The sequence below is a fragment of the Strongylocentrotus purpuratus genome, unplaced genomic scaffold, assembly GCF_000002235.5.
Source record: "Strongylocentrotus purpuratus isolate Spur 01 unplaced genomic scaffold, Spur_5.0 spur5_scaffold_20, whole genome shotgun sequence".
NCBI classification, from domain to species: Eukaryota; Metazoa; Echinodermata; class Echinoidea; order Camarodonta; family Strongylocentrotidae; genus Strongylocentrotus; species Strongylocentrotus purpuratus.
In genome coordinates, this window is record NW_022145606.1 from 11,661,136 (window position 1) to 11,683,967 (window position 22,832).

At 36.8% G+C, this 22,832-nt stretch overlaps 1 protein-coding gene and 1 long non-coding RNA gene across 2 annotated transcripts; both read left to right on the forward strand.

The window, feature by feature from the left end:
• The first annotated feature begins 1,167 nt into the window (after positions 1-1,167).
• Positions 1,168-8,068, forward strand: LOC576067 (60S ribosomal protein L12). The gene is made up of 5 exons (XM_030992750.1): positions 1,168-1,328; positions 3,532-3,605; positions 5,516-5,696; positions 7,148-7,347; positions 7,943-8,068. The coding sequence occupies exons 1-5, from the start codon at positions 1,292-1,294 to the stop codon at positions 7,946-7,948; spliced, it is 498 nt and encodes a 165-aa protein (XP_030848610.1). The 5' UTR covers positions 1,168-1,291; the 3' UTR covers positions 7,949-8,068.
• An 11,313-nt stretch (positions 8,069-19,381) lies between these two features.
• On the forward strand, positions 19,382-22,621 carry LOC115927109. The gene is made up of 3 exons (XR_004065415.1): positions 19,382-19,430; positions 20,335-20,444; positions 22,452-22,621. It is a non-coding gene; the product is annotated as an uncharacterized LOC115927109 (long non-coding RNA).
• The last annotated feature ends 211 nt before the right edge of the window (positions 22,622-22,832 follow it).

Here is a 22,832-nt window from a genome sequence, read left to right on the forward strand (position 1 = left end):
AGTTGCTTCACGCGGAGTCCACGTAAATTTGTTGGTAAAGTTTCCATGGTTACGTTGCTGCGTTGGTATCTGCTGGTCCTTTGCGTAACTTAACTAGTATGGCGCAATATTTTTGCGCACAATTGTTTTGATGCTACGCAGAGTGTTCAAATTTGAAATATAAATTCGCTAAAAAAACTGGATTAAAATTGACGAAAAACGAATATATCTCGGAAAATGTTCACATACCGTCGAAAAGAGTGAAATGTCCACAATCACAGGAAAATTTCCAAGACGTAGATGTATAACAGTCAAAAGAAAGTGCACTATAAACGCACAAAATATGGGAATTTACGGAGCACCACAAACACACGTCTGCCTCTGTCAGAGGCAAAAAACACAGAGGGTTAGCATCCAAGTTAGATTGATAATAATATGTTTTTGTGTGGATGCACTAATTTAGAGTATTTTTTCCCGTTAAACCATGAAAAATGTGAATTTTGTTAAACTGTTTAGAAGAAAAAAAATCAATAATTAGGAACAATATTCAGAAAATAGTATAAATTCTTCAAAGTTCATAAAAGATGTTGTGCCATGTTATGCACGCAATATGATACAAATCATATAACCTGCGCAAAGGCATGGGGAAATCAAGCTTTGAGGGATAAAAAGAGAAATTAATGGGATTAACCTATAAAACAATTTGTGTAGTGATTTCCATTGTTCTATATAGTTTTACATACTTTTTCAACAATTCATAACTTTCTTACGAGTTATCCGTTTTTTGATCAAACGTTTTTTGATTGGTTTGTCTGATTTTTCTGCTTCTATCAAAAGTAAGTTATTTTTGGAGTGGACTTGCCCTTTAAGCATATTCTCTTACACAGGGTCAAATGGTTGACGTCCAAAAATGACAAACGTTTTTTTTATAAAACTAATTCTCAGTCGTTTGTTGTTGTTTTTTTAATTAAGGGGGGTAAAAAGGCATGCATATTGCATAGTCCATGGATTTATGGGTATCTCTTAAACATTTTTATGTTTCATTAACCTTTCACAAAGTCTAAAATATGATTTAAGTTGCATTTTGCAAGGGCAATTAATTATAAACATTTTTTTAAAGAAAAAAATATCCCCCAGCCGTGCGCGTGCCCAACGATATCAAACAAAAGAGGGCGTTTGTCCATAATACGTTCTTTTTGATCAAGACGTATAAGAGTGGTTTGTGCAACTTTTCGGTCGTTTCCAGAATCGGATTCATCCGACACTTCCACTTCTATATTTCGACGTAAAATCCACCTCAAATTGAAGAATCATGCCTCCCAAGTTCGATCCTAACGAAATTAAAATCGGTAATTGTCTATCAAAGATTTTATTGAAACTTCTAAATGGACTGTAACATGCAGATATTTTTTTTTGTCTCCTCGTTCCCATATATCGAAATCCATGTTGGCTACAACAATTTTATTCTTGTCCTGATTTGCGGCACGTAATTTTTGTATTCGTACGCCTATGTTAAGAAAATTGTCACGAAACAAGTGTAGGCAAGGCACATTACTTAGTTAATTGCCATATACTTGAGATTAGTTACATGTTTGTGGTGAATAGGGGTCAAAATGTGTTGACCATGTCGACGTCTGGTTGTCGTCCTTGCTTGCAAATGCACTGTTGTGGCGCAGTGACCCATTTGCCCTTGGCATTCACACACAGCTATCCTGGTCAAAGCTAGGGCCATGATCAGATGACACTGAAATATTCCACTCGTGCTCATTCAATCACTGTTTTTTTTAAAGAAAGTTATAATTAATATAAATCAGAATTAGATCTGGATCTAATTTAAGAAGAGTAAGACAGTTTGGGCGCTACTGCAGTTCCGTATCCATTTTTTTAGCAGTTTAATATCTAGACCTATTCTTAGCAAAGGAATTTTAGCCCAATTTTTAACTAATTTTAATCATAATCATATAGTGTATTTTCCACCTGAATTTTGATCACATCCGACATCGGGAAGCCTCCGTTTAGGGCTTCGATGTCGACGTCGTCGCTCAGTACCGTGTCCGCGCTATAGCTCTGCACCTCAAACTGAAGCTATCAGTCTAAAATTATGCAAACTGTGTGTATGCTTTATGGTATTACGCACATGCACGATACCATAAGCTATACGAGAAGCTTGCATAATTTTTAGACTGATAGCTTCAGTTTGAGTTGGATACCGAACTGCAGTAGCGCCACAGTTTGGTCTTGGATTTCTGTTGAAAGTAGAACTAGTTTAAGTTGAAGCAGCAAAGTGTTTGGTTGTAATAATATGGAAAAAGTGCATGCCAGCGCAAGTGGTAGAAATGAGTATCACTATGGTTTACTACATGTAGACTAGACTACTTGCTTTTATCTTTGTCTTTGAAGTTTGAACATTTTATTAAACACAAATCGGGGCTGTTTACAACTGTGACCATGGCATTTGGACCTGTGACTCTGGCGTGGAGATTCGTAACTATAACACATGACACCAAAAATCATCCAAACCTTCCACAATTGTTCAAATATTGGTCATGATTTAAAAGTCATTATCATTCTCACCTGTTCTGTGTCAATTTCTTTTTTGGAGTATTTTTCCTAAAAGCAAAGAAATCAGTATACCGGTATACTTTCTTACTGGTTCACGGCAAACCGCTGCACAATACAAGTGCATACCAAAAGTGCGGACCCATGAAGTTAGCGACTGTAATCTCAGATCCTCATTTGATTCATGCAAGTAATTGACGTTATCATGATGATGATGATCATTACAGTCGCTAACTTCACGCACTGATACTAGAATTTCTGTATTGAATAACTGGTTTATACAACATTCATTGTATACATGTTCTGATCATTTATGCTGTTTTCTATATCTACTGTAGATTATGATATATTGAATTCAAATTCTACAACTAATTTGATACCCAAACAACTTTGTTTTACCTATCTTTTTTTTCTTCCTCCCAAAATAGTTATGAATTATAACTTGCCAATTCTGGGGACCATCAACCTGCCACTCCTCAATATTCTTTTAATGATTGTTCCTTATATTTATTTTTATCAATAGATTTTAATGTATCTTGCATTTTACACCTGAAATGCTTTATATATTCATTTTTGCGTGTTTTTTTAAACTGAAGAAAGAATGACGCAGGAACTGTCTATATATAACCAAAAATATGGGTTGAATAATTATAACAAAAAATACACGCTCGTTCAATAGATTATTTATTGAATATCATGTGACCAACAATCCTCAAATCAAATGACAAGGCTCTACTTAGATGTTATTTAACACACCCTAAATGCTAAAATAGAGACAGTCCTTTCATTCATATTTCAAACTTCGAAGGTTAGAGAGAGTGAAAAATTATTTGAAAAATTCTAAGGGTTAACAAAAGGTGATATGATATGCACAGAATATTCATAAAATGTTACTAAATATAACAAAAAGTTATTTATTATCTTATTACTAAATATAACAAGAGTTATTTATTGTCTGTGTCTAATTATTTTTGGTTTTCTTTTGTTTTGCAGTATGCCTGAGGGCTGTAGGAGGTGAGGTCGGAGCAACCTCGACCCTCGCTCCCAAGATCGGTCCCCTTGGTCTGGTAAGTCACAAACATGGTGGTTCTTTCTTTCTTCTTATCTCTCTTTTTTTTCTCTTCTTCTTTTTCTTTCTTTACTTATTGGGTACTCTTACAGGTATAGACCAGTTCTGCTCATGCGATTGCATTGTGAAAGAAACGTTGTGGAATCTATCAGAAAAGGTTGATCATCTAGCATATTGGTGTGTACTGCAAAGTTCTGGAATCATCAAAATGATAAGAAATTTGGCCCAGTCTTGGTAAAGTTACAAGCACTGTAGACAGAAAGATGTATATGGGACTATGTCGTTACTTTCACCATGCAATCGCATGACCAGAACTCAACTTTATCTAAACGTATTTACAAGGGTTTGGCAGCAATCACATACTCTAATTTCGATCTAAATTTGATAAAAGAGAGAAGATATTAAAAATTGGGTTAGTCTTACTGAATTATACACTGGTATATATTATAACCATTTAATTGATAATTTAATTGACAGTCGAAACGGGCTGATTCTTTCCAACTTTACACAAAATTGGATAATAAATTTTAATTGCTATCAACGATAAATGATCAGAAGACCGAATGACAAGGGAGGAAAAAACATGTGCCTACTAAAAAGGGGTTGAAGTTTTTCAAATTTTGGGCAATCAAATACTTGGATTATTTTGTCATTTGGAGTTTACATCATATTTGTTGATGCTCTATGCCTTTTCACGACTCTGAAATAATGACCAAAGAAATAGTCTAAAAGTAGAGGTAGAACATGTGAGCTCCCATGTTGGATTATTTATAGTGACATAGTTTAGGCTCTCTCACATTAAAGGCCGTCTGTACAAGTGTGGACAGGAGGGATTAGACCAACAGGCACTGATTATCTATATAGAGGGAGCAAGTAGCTACAAGTAGTACAGAGGGGCTTTAAAGGCCGATGGAAATACAACTTGATATCTATGGAAAACTGAATGAATGTAGAATACAAATATAAAGGAATACAAATTATTTACCCTTTCATTATTGCATAAAAGCAAATTAAAACATCATTATCCGGATCATATATAGACTAAGATCGACCTTTAGTTCAACTTAACTATGGCAGACCATTCATGCCACTGTTTGCTCTCACAATTTACTGGCATTGGTCTCTCAATGGACATACAAATTGTGGTCACAAATCTACAGAATTTACCTTTTTTGATAGTTGATAGATACCAATGGTAAGAGCAACCAGTGGCATGATTGGCCTGCCATAGTTAAAGGTACTATGTCCCTTTTGCAGCCAACCTCTAATTCTATAGAACTTTGCAGGAATTATGAATATGTCATGTATGTCCTATCTGTGAAATTTAAACGTTAGCAGTGTCCTCATATTCAAATTATGCAAGGAAACCTGTTTACTTTCTAGACTTCACTGTCAGACACTATTGAGTGACTGACTGGCTATTTTTCTTCTTCGGTAATAACATACATGAAAAGAGTCGTAAAGGGTACATGAGCATTTGTCTACATCAATAACCCACTTCTTGTGATGGCCAAGATTAAACTGATTGAATCTTTGCGCAGTATAAAACGTATGACCATTCGGTACAATTGTCTGAAAATCAAGACTATTACTTTTGGGCTCTATAGCCCTACAGTCGATTTGGCAACTAATAGTTGTTATTTTCCCACTTGAAGACATTTTCAAGCCCCACCTTTTTTAGGGAAGTTCTAAATTAGTATTATCTTTCAAATGCAGTTTGAATTAAACTTTTTCATTTTTTTGGCCTGCAAATGGGACATAGTACCTTTAAGTCCAACTTTGGACAATCTTAGTCTTTGTGAAACACCCCCCCCCCCCCCCCCCCCATGTTAAATCAAGGTAATTTCCTTGGTCCTCAAAAACCTCATAACAAGTTTCCACTGTACCCTCTTTGTCTTGTTTACACAGTCACCCAAGAAGGTCGGAGATGACATCGCCAAGGCCACCCAGGAATGGAAGGGGCTCAAGATCACCGTCATGTTGACCATTCAGAACCGTCAGGCCAAGGTCAGCGTGGTGCCCAGCGCATCCTCTCTCATCATCCGTGCCCTCAAGGAGCCCCCTCGTGACAGGAAGAAGGTCAAGAACAGTAAGTCCAATCTCTTTTAGTCTAGGGGGTGTTTCACAAAACTTGTCATCAGTGACAAATGACAGTTTTTGGTATAAGCTACTGAAATCCTTGCTTCTGATTGGTTATCAGCAGATTTGTCACTTGTCATTTGTCATTGAAAAAAGGCTCTGTGAAACGGGTCCCAGGTCTTGTCTGCACTGAGTAAGTGCGATAATTGGGTTGGTATTGAGTTTATGTTGAAGATCATCCAGAACTGTCAAGCTAAGGTAAGCGTGGTGCCTAGCGCATCTTCACTGATCATCCATGCTCGGAAAAAAAACCCTCGTGATAGGAAGAAAGGTTGAGAGAACGGTAAGTCAGACCGTGATTCTGACTCAAATTTTAGTCTCGCCCGCTGTACATGGAAGTAATTGAATTGATGCTGAGGTCGGGATGAAGATCGTGGTAATGTTAAAGAGCCTGAAGTTTCAGTGCATCATTTTTCCTCAAACATGCCTTTGTTTAACCCCCTCTATCATAACACCTGTGCACGTTCATTTGTTGAAATGGATAAATGGATTACAAATATTTAGAATGCTTTAGGCACGGGCGTCGCTAGACCTTTTTCAGTGGGGGGTGTAGAGGCCAACGATTACCGACAAAATAATGCCAATGTCCTAATGTCTACAAATGTAATCCTATAAACCTGGGGCCAGGAGCTAAATAAGTTTTCAGTTTCCTCCTCGCGGAAGCTTTGACATTTCATTAAATTATGAGAGAAAGAAGACGATTTATTGTACCATTCTTGACTCTTAATCCTAGTTTGAATTCAGTTTCCCCTCCCGCGCGAAGCACAGAAGGTTACATGTTTCATTAAATTATTAGAGAAAGAAGACATTTCATTGTACCATTCTTGACACTGAATCCTAGTCTGACCGTTCTCTTCTCTTAATTCTTGTTTGAATTAAGTTTTCCCCCCTTCGGCACGAGGCGCAGAAGCTTTATGACATTTCATTAAATTATTACTCGTAATCCTTGTCTGAGTTCATTTTCGCCCATCCCGCACAAAGCGCGGAAATCGCGGAAGCTTTGACGTTTCATTGAATTATTAGAGAAAGAAGATTTGTTGTACCGTTGTCTACTCTTAATTCTTGTCTGAATTCAGTTCCCCCCTTCAGCACAAAGCCCGCAAGCTTTGATGTTTTATTGAATTATTACTCTTAGCCCTTGTCTAATTAATTTTCGGCCGGAAGCTTTCACGTTTCATTAAATTATTAGAGAAAGAAGACGATTCATTGTAGACTTTCTGTTTTCGACTCTTAATCCTTGTCTGAATTCAGTTTCCCTCCCGCGCGGAAGCTTTGACGTTTCATTATTAGATATTATTGTTTTTGTTATTACTGTATCAGACGTACTATATCTAGCAAATTGTGGGAATTTATTTGTATACTAGGAAACCTGTACTATTCTTTTTTTTTTCCTTTGCTCAGTCTCTCACAGCGGGAACATCGGCCTGGACGTCATCATTGAGATCGCCAAGACGATGCGTGAGCGTTCCATGGCCCGAGAGCTGAAGGGAACGGTCAAGGAGGTCCTGGGAACTGCCCAGTCTGTCGGATGCACCGTGGACGGGTCAAACCCTCATGACATCATCGAGCAGATCAACGATGGAGCCATTGAGATCCCTGCCGTAAGTTTGAAATAACTTGTTTCTTAATGCTCAATATATTACTCATTGCGAATGTAGTATCAAAAAAATATGCGCCGCTGCACCACTTCATCAGGTGATAAAATATATTGTCAGCAAGCATCTTATATACTCTACGGGCGGACCATCGGTCAACTAATTTGATTAATTAAGTAAATTTGATGGGGGGGGGGAGGGGACCTTCTCCACATGATTTTGAAATTTATTCAAAGATGCTTTAAAGACACTCGGTAGTTAGCTCTCATGGGGAATTCAACACCATTCGGGTGTTTACCCAATAACAGGTGTTGTCAATCACCAGGGTTAGCCTTGAGTTTTATGACCAGCAGGACTTATGTAAGCGGGATCCGAACCTAGACTCTCCAAGAGATAAGGGGGTAATCCTTGACTGGCCAACGGGTTTGCTGTGTGCAGATCTATACTCCCATTAATGGTTTTCCCACCAAGTCTGATGTCGGCGAATTATGGCCTTCTGCACATGGAAACTGACGCGTGACTCCCTTTAATTTTGTATTGCACCAACTGTACTGCTAGTAATATAATCCTTCTTTATCCTTCTTTATCCTCTTCCTTATAGGAATGATCTGGATGTCCAGCTTACACGTACAGGCAAAGGAGACATGATTCTTTAGTTCGATTCCAGCAATCAACACCTACCGCTGTGAATGTGTGATTAAAGGATTCTCACAAAAAAATTGCAAAACTCTGGTCTGTTGTCAAATTCTGTAAAGTGTGATTTGTTCACCTGGGCAGCGTCTCACGAAACCGTCATAAGTACAAGTTCACCGACATCTCATTGAAATGCGTGTATTAAGTTTAACACACGTTTCAATGGGATGTCGGTGATCTTGTACTTATGACGGTTTCATGAAACGCAACCCTGTAAGACATGTGCTTCTGCAGTGATTGCTCTATGCCCGATATCCTGTATTTCTTTTAATCCAAAAACATCACTTGAAAATTTTAAAAATTTGGTAAAGACAACCTTTTTCGCAGTGATAAAATGAAGCAAGCTGCAGAAATTAGTGTCTTGTCAATTAATATGTGATGGAACAATTTTGTATCACATGGCATCACTCGCGGAATACGAAAATTTTTAGTGCGCAAGAAAGTTATTGGCTTTTACAGTAACCGACTTTTAACTTCAACTCAACCTCACAATAAACTTGCATCTTTGATATAAGTAAATGCAGGAACGATTGTAGCTGGAGCACATGTTAGTTGAACCTCAACAAGTAATTTTGTTGGAATATTTATGAAGTTGGAGAGAAAGAGAAAGATATCATGGAAAGAGGGTCTGACAAAAAGAAAGAAATGGAACAAGAGAGACAGACCAACTGAGAGAGAGAGAGAGTGAGAAAAAATGGAAAGAGGGTCTGACCGAGAGAAAGAAAGAACGGCTAGCAAAAAGAGAGAGTAGGGCAGACATACATGGAGAGACGGACCAATTGAGAGAGAGAGAGAGAAAGAAGAAATGGAAAGGGGATCTGACTGAAGAAAAGAAAGAGAAAGTGTGAAAGAAGGGCAAATGGAAATGGAGAGACAGACTTAACAGAGAGAGAGTGAGAAAAATGGAAAGAGGATCTGACCGAAAGAAAGAAGGGCAGATGGAAATGGATAAAGTCTGGTAGGTACACACAGAGAGACAGACCAACTGAGAGAGAGAGAGAGAGAGAAAGAAAGAAAATGGAAAGAGGCTCTGACGGAAAATGAGAAAGTCTCGCAGAAAGAAAGAGATTAGGGCAGGCAGAAATGGAGAAAGTCTGGTAGGTACACAGTCAGAGAGACATACCAACTGAGAGAAAGAGGATCTGACCGAAAGAGAAAACTACTGATACAGAGAGAGAGAGAGAGAGAAAAAGACAAAATAAAAAGAGGAAATGAGAAAGAACATGGAAATGGAGAAAATATTCACAACTGGTATTTAGTTTTTAAACTCTAACATTTGCGGCAGGGGGGGGGGGGGGGTTCTTTTTGACCCATACATAAAGTTGAGTCGATATGTACGTGCAAACAAAATGATCGCCGAATAAATTTCGCGCGACCAATATCAGATGAGAAAAAAAACACCTCAAGATTACATGCCATGGGTTCATGTATATATTTTTGTTAAAGACCGTCAACACTACTGGGCCAGAAGGGATTAGACTACACAGCAAGGTCACTGACAGGTGGCTATCTCATTAACTCAGCTCTCAACTAACATGAGAAAAAGAGGATCATGGGGGACCAACAGGCACCGATTGGGGAAGTTTTCTATATAGAGGGAGCAAGTAGCTACATGTAGGACAGTGGGGCTTTAATACTAAATTGAGTATGTCTAATATTTAAATAGCAGTTGTGAATATTTTCTCACCACAGATTGAATACTAAATTATCACCATGAATACATATGCTGCCGTCGACATACACCGTGACAGTGGGGACTTTTAGATTCGCACGAAGACGATGGGGATTGCTACGATCGACGTCCTTTTAATGCACTGCCTTGAATGGACGTCACACGTATCAGTCCACGCATATCTAAAAGTCCCTAATTTTAATGACGGTATTGATTATCGTAATCTTGCAATAGAAAAAGAAGCCTTCGGTATAATAGTAGGCTACTCGTATGATTATCCATTCCACAATTAGCGGGCCTTCACTGTGGCATAATGTGAAATTAATCAGGTGGCTTAGCGTCAAATTCATCGATTATCGTTACTTGCCGACTATTCCTAAGGAATTTGAGGGTGTGGGGCGGGGCGTCTTTTTGGAGCCCCCAAATAATTTTATAACATTGATTTGTTGTATAAATGCCATTTTTGATACAGGGCTTCCCAAATACCTACTGAACGATATTAGGGTAGGAGCCCCGGCAAAATTATCATATAAGGGTGTGGGGCGGGGGGCGACGCCTCGTAGTCCCCAAATAATTTAGTAGGTAATATAACATTTATTTGTTGTACAAATGCCATTTTTGATACATGGCTTCCCAAATACCTACTGAACGATATTAGGGTAGGAGCCCCGGCAAAAATATCATATAAGGGTGTGGGGCGGGGGACGACGCCTCGTAGTCCCCAAATAATTTAGGAGGTAGTATAACATTGATTTGTTGTTGTACAAATGCCATTTTTGGTACAGGGCTGCCTTAGGACCTACTGAATGATATTTGGGTAGGAGCCCCCGATAAGAATATCATATAAAGGTGTGGGGCGGGGACGTCGCCTCGTAGCCAAATCAAATGGTATTTCATTGATTCACTCTGAAGTTAAATCTTCATCCTAAATCCCAACAAGTAGCCTGAGCCTTAACCCAAATCCCAAATCACATCCGTACTACTACTTTAGCTCACATTAATTTTGATTCATTGTTGAAGGGGGAAGTCCATCCTGGTATTAAGTTTATTTGTTGAATACTAGTAATACAGGCAGAAAAACTTGAGAAACTGCTCAATGAAAGTTTGACCAGATTCCGATTGAAAATAAAAAGGCGGGATTGAATTTGAATCCAGAAGTTAGGACAACCATTAGTCGCATAAAAAGAAAATTTTATTTTCATTGCTTTTGTTGTTTGCCCCGACGAGACATTAGAAAACATACTTTATACATTTTATGTATTTATTTATTTTAAAGGTTCAGTTTAGTTCAGTTCAGTTTTAATATTTTATTTTTGCACGGCACTAACTTCAGCCAAAGGCTGTTCTTCTGTAGGTCCGTGTTCAATAAAAGCTTCTGAGGTGGAAATTTATTTTAAAAAGTTACCACCCAATGATGATTAATGTCCCTTATTCATTCAAATTTATATAGAATTTTTATTTTAAAACTTTCAAATTTCAGAAAGGAGGGGAAACTAGAATTAAATTACAAATAGATCGATCTAACAAACCACAAATCGATCATACATTTTGAGATTTTTTTTTTTTTTTTTTAAACAAAAAAAATTTGAGCGAGAAAGTAGAGCCTTTTATCCTTTGAGAATTATGAAAAAATAATGGTAGCATGCGCTATTATTAAAACAAATTAAAAAAAAATGTTTTTGTCCGACCGTGAAATTAATTCATCAGCCTATAATATTTGTTATCAAGATTCATCATTATCTATTGGAAAGTTACCCATAATATCTAAAATCTTATATTTACTTATATTTGCTCTTTGAAGTTGAATTGCAAAATGCATAAGGTATTAAAAATCATTAAGTACTAGGTAGAAGTAGAAAAAAGGAGAAAATGGTGGGCAGCATGAAGAAGATGATAGGGCTCAGTGGCTTGGGGGCGTTTCATGAAACAATTAGTCGGTGGTTTTCACCGACTAAAATCATGTTCTCCGACAATTTAGTCAGCGCGTCCACACACAACAAACATCGTTTAAAGAATCATCGTTTATCGAACATGGCGTCCACACACACAAGATAAGAACATCGCATACAAAACTGTATAAAGAAACAGATCTTGACGAGATCGGTTGACTTAACAACGACGTATTACGTAATCTGAACACGATTTCTCTGGGACGTACAATAGGATATTGACATTTCACTCGAGTCAATCTTTCAAAAATAGTTGCACTCTTGTTATTGACAGCTAGGGTTAAAGGGATAGTTGAGTTCTGTTGCAAAGGGCGCTACACAAAATAAGTTTTTGTGAGATAATGAAAAACTGAGTGTCAAATTTGAAAGAACATAATATTTAAATGACAAAATCATCTTTGTTTGATCAAAATCGGTTCAGAGACGTCTGAAATGTAACGATTTCTAATACTTGTGTACCACCACAATTAAATATTTTGAAAAATTTGAAAAACCGTTGAAAAAAACGAAATAACGCCTTTTACGTCGATTTCAGTCAATGCTCAAAGTCAAAGATCAATGTTGGCATTATATCGTGTTGCTTATCCACAATTAGCCGGCTCATGTATTGTTATTTTTAATTAAATAATTAATTAACGGTCACCATGTTTTTTTGAAAGTGGAGCTGAATTGGTATGATCGTATTGGCTAAATTTCACACATTTTGGGGTCTAAAATGACCTTCATAGCAATGTTAGGTTCTAAAAAGGCCCTATAATTAAATGTCATAGATAAGAAGACGAGCAATAACCATGCACTTTGAAGGCATTTGCAGTTTAAAAACAGAACTCAACTATCCCTCATTAAAGGTAAAGACCAGTTATGGTCATGCATGCGATTGCATTGTGAAAGAAACGTTGTGGAATCGATCAGGAAAGGTTGATCATCTAGCATCTAGCATCTGCAAGGTTCTGGAATCATCAAAATGATAAGAAATTTGGCCCATTCTTCGTAAAGTTGCAAGCACTATACACAGAAAGATGTATATGGGACTACCCTATATCTCTCACAGTCCATGAGAGAAACAAATTTACCAAATATATGAAATAGTAGGCGGTTTCCCGGAAATTTTTTATCATCATGTATTAGTCAAAACATATTCTTTCACAGAGCTTCTATTTCATTTTTTGAAATTGGGTCGTTTCCAATACTGGTCTTTAACTTTAAGGTTGCAGCTGGGTATTAAACAAAAATACACTGCATTACGTACAAACAAAGAATTAATGTCCGCTGACCAAAATCTGATGACTACATTGGATTGAAATAAAAAGGGGACAACGAGATAATGCGTTCATGCTACTCAAGATTAAGTAAAAATGAAAAACCTTTAAAAAAAAAAAAACATTAGTAAAGCCCTTGCCTATAATGAATCCCTAACAAAATCGTATTGTTGTAGGCCCGGTGGAACGGGCGGAGTTAGGAGCGATGGGTTAGATGTCCCATCTTCTTGACCAGGGAATTTCAATGCATCCCACCCGTCCCCCCCCCCCCCCTTCAAAACATTTTCATCACATAGAATGTACAATCGATGAAAACAAAAATGAAACACACACACACACACACGCGCGCCGGCGCGCACACGTTTGAAGAGAGATTCCTTTGTGACATGCGTACCTAGAGTATCTCGAGCGAGGCGAGCCTTTTCTTTCCATTCTTAGAGCTTTCTACGGGCTAGTCCAGATTCTCTCCGTTTTTATATATTTTGTTATGATCAATATTTATTGTATTATGTCCTCCTCTCTTACAAGCATCCAACACAGAGGGCGGTGTGTCCACTCGTCGCGCGGTCCCCCAAAACAACCCTCGAAAAGAAACAGTCCAGGCATTGGACTTCTTACGGGCTTGTGTAGTACTTAGACAAATTAAAAGATATTTTGTAAATCAGCAAAAATGCCGAGTGAGACAGACACCATACAAATATCCCCCCTTGTTTTAATTTTTTCTGATTCTTTTATTCGTTCTTTTTTGTGTGTGTTTAACGATTTTTCAAGAGATAGCTCTCCGTCTGTCAGACATGGAAACGTATTTTTGTAATTGGTTTTCCAAGACACTTAGTATACTTTAATAATTGCGCCACTTAGCTCTATTCTTTAAAAGGCCTTCGATCTACACTCAAAGATAATACTCTGAAAGTGAAGATAATTATCTCTCCTTTTGTCACCAGTCCACCCCCCCCCCCTCCCCGAAACCATTCATATTCATAATACACAGTTAACTATTGCATCTATTACGTTATCATGCAGTTTTCCTAATAGCTATGTAATTATTATTAAATTTCGCCCGTTGCCAAATGACCCCTTTCAAATGCATAATTGTCTTGCATTGTCTAATGTCCGTTTCTTAAGACTAGAGGGTACGGGTATTGTAAGGCTTGATGTTAAACAAACAAAGTTAATTAAATTCGTGTAAGACAAGTCCCTACTCCCTGTCTCATCCTAGTCTGCAAGCACAAACCCTGATCAGTCGTAAAAGAGAGACTGCACTATAAGACTAACATAGGCCAGCTGCTCCTGACACGCAACCAGTAGGTAGCTGGGCTAGGCTTCTCTCAAGGCACAATGATTTTTTAATAAAGTGTCAAATTAGGGTCTGTGCTTGCAGACTAGTCTCATCCGGCCCAGCCCACACGGCCCAACCAACTCCAAACCGATCGACTCTTATAGTTGAATTAAATTGAATTTAGTCGAAATGAATTGAGTTGAGTTGAATTGAAATTGAATAAATTGAATTGAGTTGAGTTGAGTTGATATGAATTGAGTTGAATTGAATTTAGTCGAAATGAATTGAGTTGAATTGAATTGGAATTAAATGAATTGAATTGAGTTGAATTGAATTGAATTTAGTCGAAATGAATTGAGTTGAATTGAATTGGAATTAAATGAATTGAATTGAATTGAGTTGAGTTAATGAATTGAGTTGAATTGAATTGAATTGAATTGAATTGAAATGAATTGAGTTGAATTGAATTTAGTCGAAATGAATTGAGTTGAATTGAATTGGAATTAAATGAATTGAATTGAGTTGAATTGAATTGAATTTAGTCGAAATGAATTGAGTTGAATTGAATTGGAATTAAATGAATTGAATTGAATTGAGTTGAGTTAATGAATTGAGTTGAATTGAATTGAATTGAATTGAATTGAAATGAATTGAGTTGAATCGAATTGGAATTAAATGAATTGAATTGAATTGAGTTGGGTTGAAATGAGTTGAATTGAATGAATTGAATTGAATTGATTTGAATTGAGTTGAGTTGAAATGAATTGAGCTGAATTGAATTGGAATTAAATGAATTGAATTGAATTGAATTGAATTGAAATGAATTGAGTTGAATTGAATTGTATAATTGCATTAAATTGAATTCAGTGAAGTTAAATTAATTGAATTCAATTCAGTATAATTGAGTACATTAAGTTAACGAGAAATCAGAAATATATATTCGGGGCAAAGTATTTTGTTCGATTTGGTGTTGACCTAGGCCCTGTCTAATAACAGTTCCGATTAGTCGCAAGTTATTTGGGATTGATCTCAAACACAACTATGTACATAAGAGATAAGAGTCTGCAAACTTGCGATTGAAGAGGGGACTCTGTGCATGGCCTTTTTATCTGGTGTCGATTTAGTTTGAGTGACCGGTGTATTTCGCTGTTATAACAGAGCATGCCCAAGTTACACCAACGAGGCTGACACCAGACCGACACCATACCGACACCATAGCGACACCAGACCAACACCATACTGACACCAGACCGACACCAGATTAACACCAGACTGACATAAGACCAACACCAGACCGACACCAAACCGACACCAGACCAACACCAGGCCGATACGAGACCAACACCAGACCGACACCAGACCGACAACACACCGGACACAAAATTAAATACCAAGAATGCTCCAGCTCGAAGTGGTCGGTGTGAAGTAGGTTTGGCGGTGTGGCTGAGGCTAAACATACATTCATCATGCAAGAAATACACGTGTAACGTGACGGCTTATACACACGTTACCTATTCCTAATGCCTCTTGGACATTCGACATAATGTTAGTTTGTTTTGGTTGTTGGTGTTTTTGTTCAGCCTGTTTTCTGCATCGTGCCAGTGTGTCTAATGTCTTTTACTGTCAAACAGCAGCCTTATGAACCACACGGGGCGTACGTCGCACGTTAGCACAGGTGGTGCAAACATTTTTCTTGGTTTAAATTTCTTTCAATTTGTTGTTGATTGGGACAAGGCATTCTGGAGTCGGGACTCGAACCTCATACCTGCGAATACTAAGATCCGAAACCCATATACCGTTTCTTCCATGATTGTGACGCGTTTCTATGAAGTGACATCATGTGGACCAGCAGTGTATTCCTCTATGTCGCTACCCTTATCCTGTATTTTAGTCATATCAATATAGTTACTACAAGTGGTGAGTAGCAGGCTCTTTTACAAAACATTTATTTGTTAGATTATTTATTCATTGTTATTTATTCATTCACTCTTTCAACGGTTTATATGCCGTTTGTATAGGTAAAATTTTAAGTTAAATAATTTTGTATATTCATCAATTTATTAATTTCACTTACTTTACGAATCATAACCTTTAAAAAAATTCTCAAAAAATTGCTTAATTTTTGTATAACATTTTACTTATTATATTCCTTCTACTATACTAAAAATCCTAAAAAAAACTCAAACCACGAAGATATCTATGGTTTTCTTTGAAGGCGAAACCATTTAACAGTGATTAACAGTAAATTCTCCCAACCCGTTTTTCCATTTAAAAAAAACATACAAAAAAGTAAAACAAGCTATTAAAAATCTGTCAACACTTAAATGTCTGGAATGGTATTTAAAGCCAATTTATTGCTTGTGACGATTTACATTCACCTAAAATGTAATTTGTTTCCAATTTGTATCATTAATAATGGTTCGTTTTCACTCAAATTTTCAGATTATCTTTAATTGTATATCTAGCATTGAAGTCACTACCTTAGCACCACTATCTCTCATCTGAACAATGTTACCAAGTCCCTTTAATGATTGAATAATAATAATTAAAATGCGGATAATAATGATTTTAATAATGATGTTAATAACATAATAATGATAATAATTATAATGATATGATAATAATAATAATAACAATGATGATAATGATAATAATAATGATAAAAGTAATAATACTAGTAATAATAATGATAATTGTTATGATAATGATAAAAGTAATAATACTAGTAATAATAACGATAATGGTAATGATAATGATAAAAGTAATAATACTAGTAATAATAATTATAATGGTAATGATAACGATAAAAGTAACAATACTAGTAATAATAATAATAATGGTAATGATAATAATAAAAGTAATAATACTAGTAATAATAATGATAATTGTTATGATAATGATAAAAGTAATAATACTAGTAATAATAATAATAATGGTAATGATAATAATAAAAGTAATAATATTAGTAATAATAATGATAATGATAAAAGTAATAATACTAGTAATAATAATGATAATGGTAATGATAATGATAAAAGTAATAATACTAGTAATAATAATGATAATGATAATGGAAACGATAAAAGTAATAATACTAGTAATAATAATGATTATTGCTATGATAGTAATGATGACGTCTCTGTGAAACCGAAGTCACGAAGATTAGTCAGAAGCAACGTATTATACTAATTGAACTGGGTCTGGTGCAATCATTTTTGTGTTTATTTATTTGTTGTTGTGTTTATTTTGTATTTGTTACAAACAGCAATTCCACCGACTGCTCAAGGTCAGCTTATCCGTGACCTTTTGGACACCGGATATGACATCAGAGAGGTACCTTACAGAGCGCAAGATGGTCCCATTGAGGTCATCATCAACTTCTACCTGTTTTCTATTATTGATCTGGTATGATAATTTGATTGATTAGATATTAATGTTAATATCACTATCATCATAATTATTATGAATAATAACATTAACTCTTATCATGCCACAGGGCTAATCCCCATTGTGCCAAGCCCCAAATCCCTCCGTGCCAAGTTTATTTTGAGATAACCTGATTAACGCGGTGGCTCTATGAATAGCGAGTGCCAAACACACAGCACAGTCCAGTGAGCATGAACAATAACTGCTATTACGAATGCATGCCTGCACGCACAAGGCACTGAAGCAACGGCTCTCTCGCATGTACAATGCACTATAACGGTAGGCATGCAGCCTCATGGCATGCTATGAGTTAATGATATGGATATTTAAACAGCGCCGGTATCCGCCAGGCTCTGACGCTCATGCCGCTTTACACATATTGCCCTTATCGTAGCCGAGCTGCCAAATTAACTAGCGCTCAAGCATATAAGGTTTAATTCAAGAGTACAAATAAATGAAGTGGCATGTGTCAACAAAAATTGGTATGAAATGTATAGTGGCTGAGTAATGAGCATAGCAAGAAAAGATTCGGGTACTTAGGCCCGACACAATGTGCTTAACGCAGGCCACTATTATATGCCCAGTAAGTTTTTACGCATTTTTTGTTTTAATTCACTGGTTCCAAAAAAACAATCTATTGCAGGATAAACAATCCAGAAGAAATCATAGCTATTTTCTCTCAAAATATGATTCCCATACCAGAGCTCAAGCTTAGCTTTAAAGAGTTGTTTGACAAGGGATATTTGCATAGGGTTATGCGTTATACACACAACCACTTTTGAATTCGTGCAGTGATCTTGGACAGTGCGAAAGAGCCTCACCAGCACGCAAAAGCTCTCTCTATTGTTCTCTCTTTTTCTTTCACTCTCTTTGACTCGTTTACCCCCTTTCTTCTCTCTTTCCCTCTCTCTCTCTCTCTCTCTCTCTCTCTATATATATATATATATATCTGTTTCTCTATCTCTCTTTTTCGCTCTCTTTAACTCTTTACCCCCCCCCCCCCCTCTCTCTCTCTCTCTCTCTCTTTCTTTCTCCCTCTCTCACTCCCTCTCTCTTTATCTTTCTCTCTCTCTCTTTATCCTTCTCTCTCCCTCTCTCTATATATTTATCTCTGTCTTTTTGTCACTCGTTATTTACATTTCCGCTTTCTCTCGTTTAAATCACTTAACCCTGTTCCAGCTAACCTTAAGCGTGATCACTCAATACCGTGCTTTACTCAAGCTGTTTATGGGTAACAGTGTATTACATAATTGCCTTTATATTAAATACACACTTAATTAAAGGCAGCAATTCCATTTTGCGAGCTTGTGCGAGCTCAATGAAACTTGGTGAGTGTTTAAAATATATCCTGCAACAATATCGTGTGTGATTTTTTTGCAGTCCTAGGTTCTGAAACTTTTTTCTCAAATCAACAGATAAAACGGTTGAGTTAATTTTCAATTACTTAGGACTATTTTTTCAAGTCTAAAAAATAAATAAGTTGAATCAACTTTCAAAATGTATTCGTTGAAAGCCAGTTGCCATTTTGTTTTCATTAGATGGGAGGTTCCCAATAATAAACCTTACGATGTACCTTTGGATTCATGGTTTTTAAGTCTGCAAAATGGACAAACCAACTTTAAACTAAAACACGGATAGTTCTTGTCATTGAGTTCTTAAAGGTCATAACAGCGAATACATGAATGCTTGAGATGAAGACAAAATAAAAAGAAAGTTGCAGAAATGATAATTTTATAACAAAATTTCTCATAATTTTGTTTTATCAGGATACCAAAAACGGTATACTACATGGCATTTCGTTCTTGAACCTCGTAAGTATGATAACAGTTGAAAAACGTGTAATTTTTAAGATATTCATTTTAATACGATTTCGATCTCTCATACTCCCTACCTGCTGAAACTGAAAATAGACAATATTATAATTAATGGCAGAAGCGTGTTTCTGACTAACGTAATATAGCTAAGTTGGCTAATTTCCATACCATGTTTGGCGTACAGTATTTAGTGCCAGGGGCGGATCCAGCCGGCGACGAGGGCTGGGGCACAAAAGGGGGGGGGGGGCAATTCAAGAGAAAATATTTAGCGGCGAAATAGCCGGCGAATAAGCGTCTTCTTTTTTGTTTTTTAAAAAGGTAACATTGTGGTTACCATTTTTTGTTACTTCTTTTTTTGCCAGGGGTGGGGGGCTGTGCCCCCCCCCCCTCCCCTCTGGATCCGCCACTGCCCAGTGCATCAGTTAGTACAAGGGTTATTGTTGGGGTTAGGGCTAGGGTTGATTTGATTTTCTTCTGCATTCATATAAGTACACAGTTTTTCGATGATAATAGTAATATAGAATACAATAAGTACTTATTCAGGCAGTGAATCATTATAAGCAAATATACATAACAATTGTTATTTTCAAAAACGAAATGAAAAACTGTCATATATACTTAATTTCATCAAACATTATACAATTATTTGCGGAAGAAGGACTGTCATTGTAAGCAGATAGCTTGAAAATAAGACATTTGGGGCTAGAGTTAGGGCTATCTTCGTGGATTTTGGAGACACATGCCTCTACGACTGTTCAAAGAATGCCTACCAGCTAAGGCCTTGTCAGACAATCACGCAATTATCGGCTTGCAGGAAGTATATGGGGGAGATCACATTGAAGATATTGTTAAATTGGTCAGATTTTCGACAAGGTATTTTATTTCGCTTTCCATGAAACAGCTGTGGCACGATCATCGCTTAGTCTGGAGTCCTGAGGACCATGGTAATATCTCTCTGGTATCAGTTCCGTTGAATTCAGTTTGGACACCACCACTGCAAATGTTTAACAGGTAATTATACTATATACAGTGCGTATAGAAAAGGTGTTCCCAACTTTGGTAGCTTCTAATTAAAAGGTTATAACCTATGTGACCTTGAGCTATATTTTATTGATAAGGAAAACTAGTACCCTGTCTTATGATACCATTTTCATAATTGTGTTGCCAAGGATGACTAAACAGCAGGCCTTTCAAAAAGTATTGTCAAAATCATCTTTTTCCAAGTTTAGGCTAAAGCAATGAATGTGGGTCAAAAGCCAGTATGTTTGTGTTATCTCATTCCAAAAACAATTGCTCATTTATTTATATTGAGTTATTGACTATAAGGCAGTTGACAAAAAAGGTGTCCATAATTAAATATGATGTATAAAATAGTTAAAGATTATCCCGTGGATTGGAACAAGGTCCTGTGAAAGCCCAGATACATTGCATTATTTTAAACGATGAAGCGCTGTAGCAAGCGGCATAATTTAACGTTTAAAAGGATTTAAAACCGAAGAAACACTTGCGTAAGGCCTGACTCGCATTTGTTCCTTAAGCCCAAACTTGGAACAAGGCAATTTTGACAATACATTTTAAAGACCCTGATGCTCATTCACCCGTTGCAGAAATGTTATGAATAGGGTATCATTGGACAGAGGATAAGATACTCCTCATTGCGAAATCAATTTCAAAGTCATTATTGGTTATAACCTTTTAATTAGGAGCTACCCAAGTTGGGTACACTTTGTTTGATTCCACAGTCGCCTGAAATAACGGCTTGTCGCTATTGGCGAGTAGGTAGCGACAGAGGGCGAACAAACTATGTATATCGGGCTAATGGCTATTTTTTAAAACTTGTATCCGATCAGACAAATATCCTTTAAAGCAGTGTTCTTGCTAGTTAACACAAAACTCGGGCACACATATCTAGTCCGATGTTTCATACTGATTTGTTGAATCTTGAAATGATCTGCATTCACACAACGAAGAATTGGCCCGAATTCACAAAGGAGGTTTAGATTTTACCCATGGTTTAAGCCCTCATTTACATAACCTATGGTTTTAAATAAGCGCAAAATAAACGCGACACAAGTCAGAGGTCCAATATTAGACATATTCTCATCGTTGGTGTGGTCATTGTTGTTGTTGTAGTTGTTATAATCATAGCCGTTTTCATTTCAGTAGTAAAACCAAACTTGGTTCCTGCTGTGCTGTCCATAATATGTCATAGACCATTTCGCAGTTAGCACATGGGTCAAAATGACACCAAATATCCACAGATCTTTTACTCATTGAGAAGTCCCACTTTGTGTATTTTAGAATATAATCAATGCCAAAGTCATGTATGTGCTTCATGAAAAGCTTTTGTTTGCCCTCTTGTAACTATCATAGAATGTATAACATGAGCACGTATTCATCTCCGTGGGTTTTACAATTTTATCAGAAATGACCTTTATCTGCCCATGCGCAGATAGTATTAACGATATGGATTATTGTATTCCGATGTGATTGTTTCATCTGCCCATGCGCAGATAGTATTTACGAAATGGATTATTGTATTCCGATGTGATTGTTTCATCTGCCCATGCGCAGATAGTATTTACGGAATGCATTATTGTATTCCGATGTGATTGTTTCATCTGCCCATGCGCAGATAGTATTTACGAAATGGATTATAGTATTTACGATATGAATTCTTGTATTCCGATGTGATTGTTTCATCTGCCCATGCGCAGATAGTATTTACAAAATGGATTATAGTATTTACGAAATGGATTATTGTATTCCGATGTGATTGTTTCATCTGCCCATGCGCAGATAGTATTTACGGAATGCATTATTGTATTCCGATGTGATTGTTTCATCTGCCCATGCGCAGATAGTATTTACGAAATGGATTATAGTATTTACGATATGAATTCTTGTATTCCGATGTGATTGTTTCATCTGCCCATGCGCAGATATTATTTACAAAATGGATTATAGTATTTACGAAATGGATTATTGTATTCCGATGTGATTGTTTCATCTGCGCAGGGCCGGATCGGGGCAGACACAGAGTCCTTTCCAGACTGATGGCAATAGGGTACAGGTCTGGGCTAACGGAACAGCATACATGCAGTCTAACATGTATTTCAGCACCATCTGCTCGGTACTTCTGGTAGAGTTTCCATTCGATGAGCACAACTGCGGAGTTGGTTTCTTTCCACTAGGTAATAATTATTGAATGATTTGTGGAATGATAATGAAAACACAACTGCGGAGTTGGTTTCTTTCCACTAGGTAATAATTATTGAATGATTTGTGGAAGGATAATGAAAAGACAACTGCGGAGTTGGTTTCTTTCCGCTGGGTAATAATTATTGAATGATTTGTGGAAGGCTAATGAAAACACAACTGTGGAGTTGGTTTCTTTCC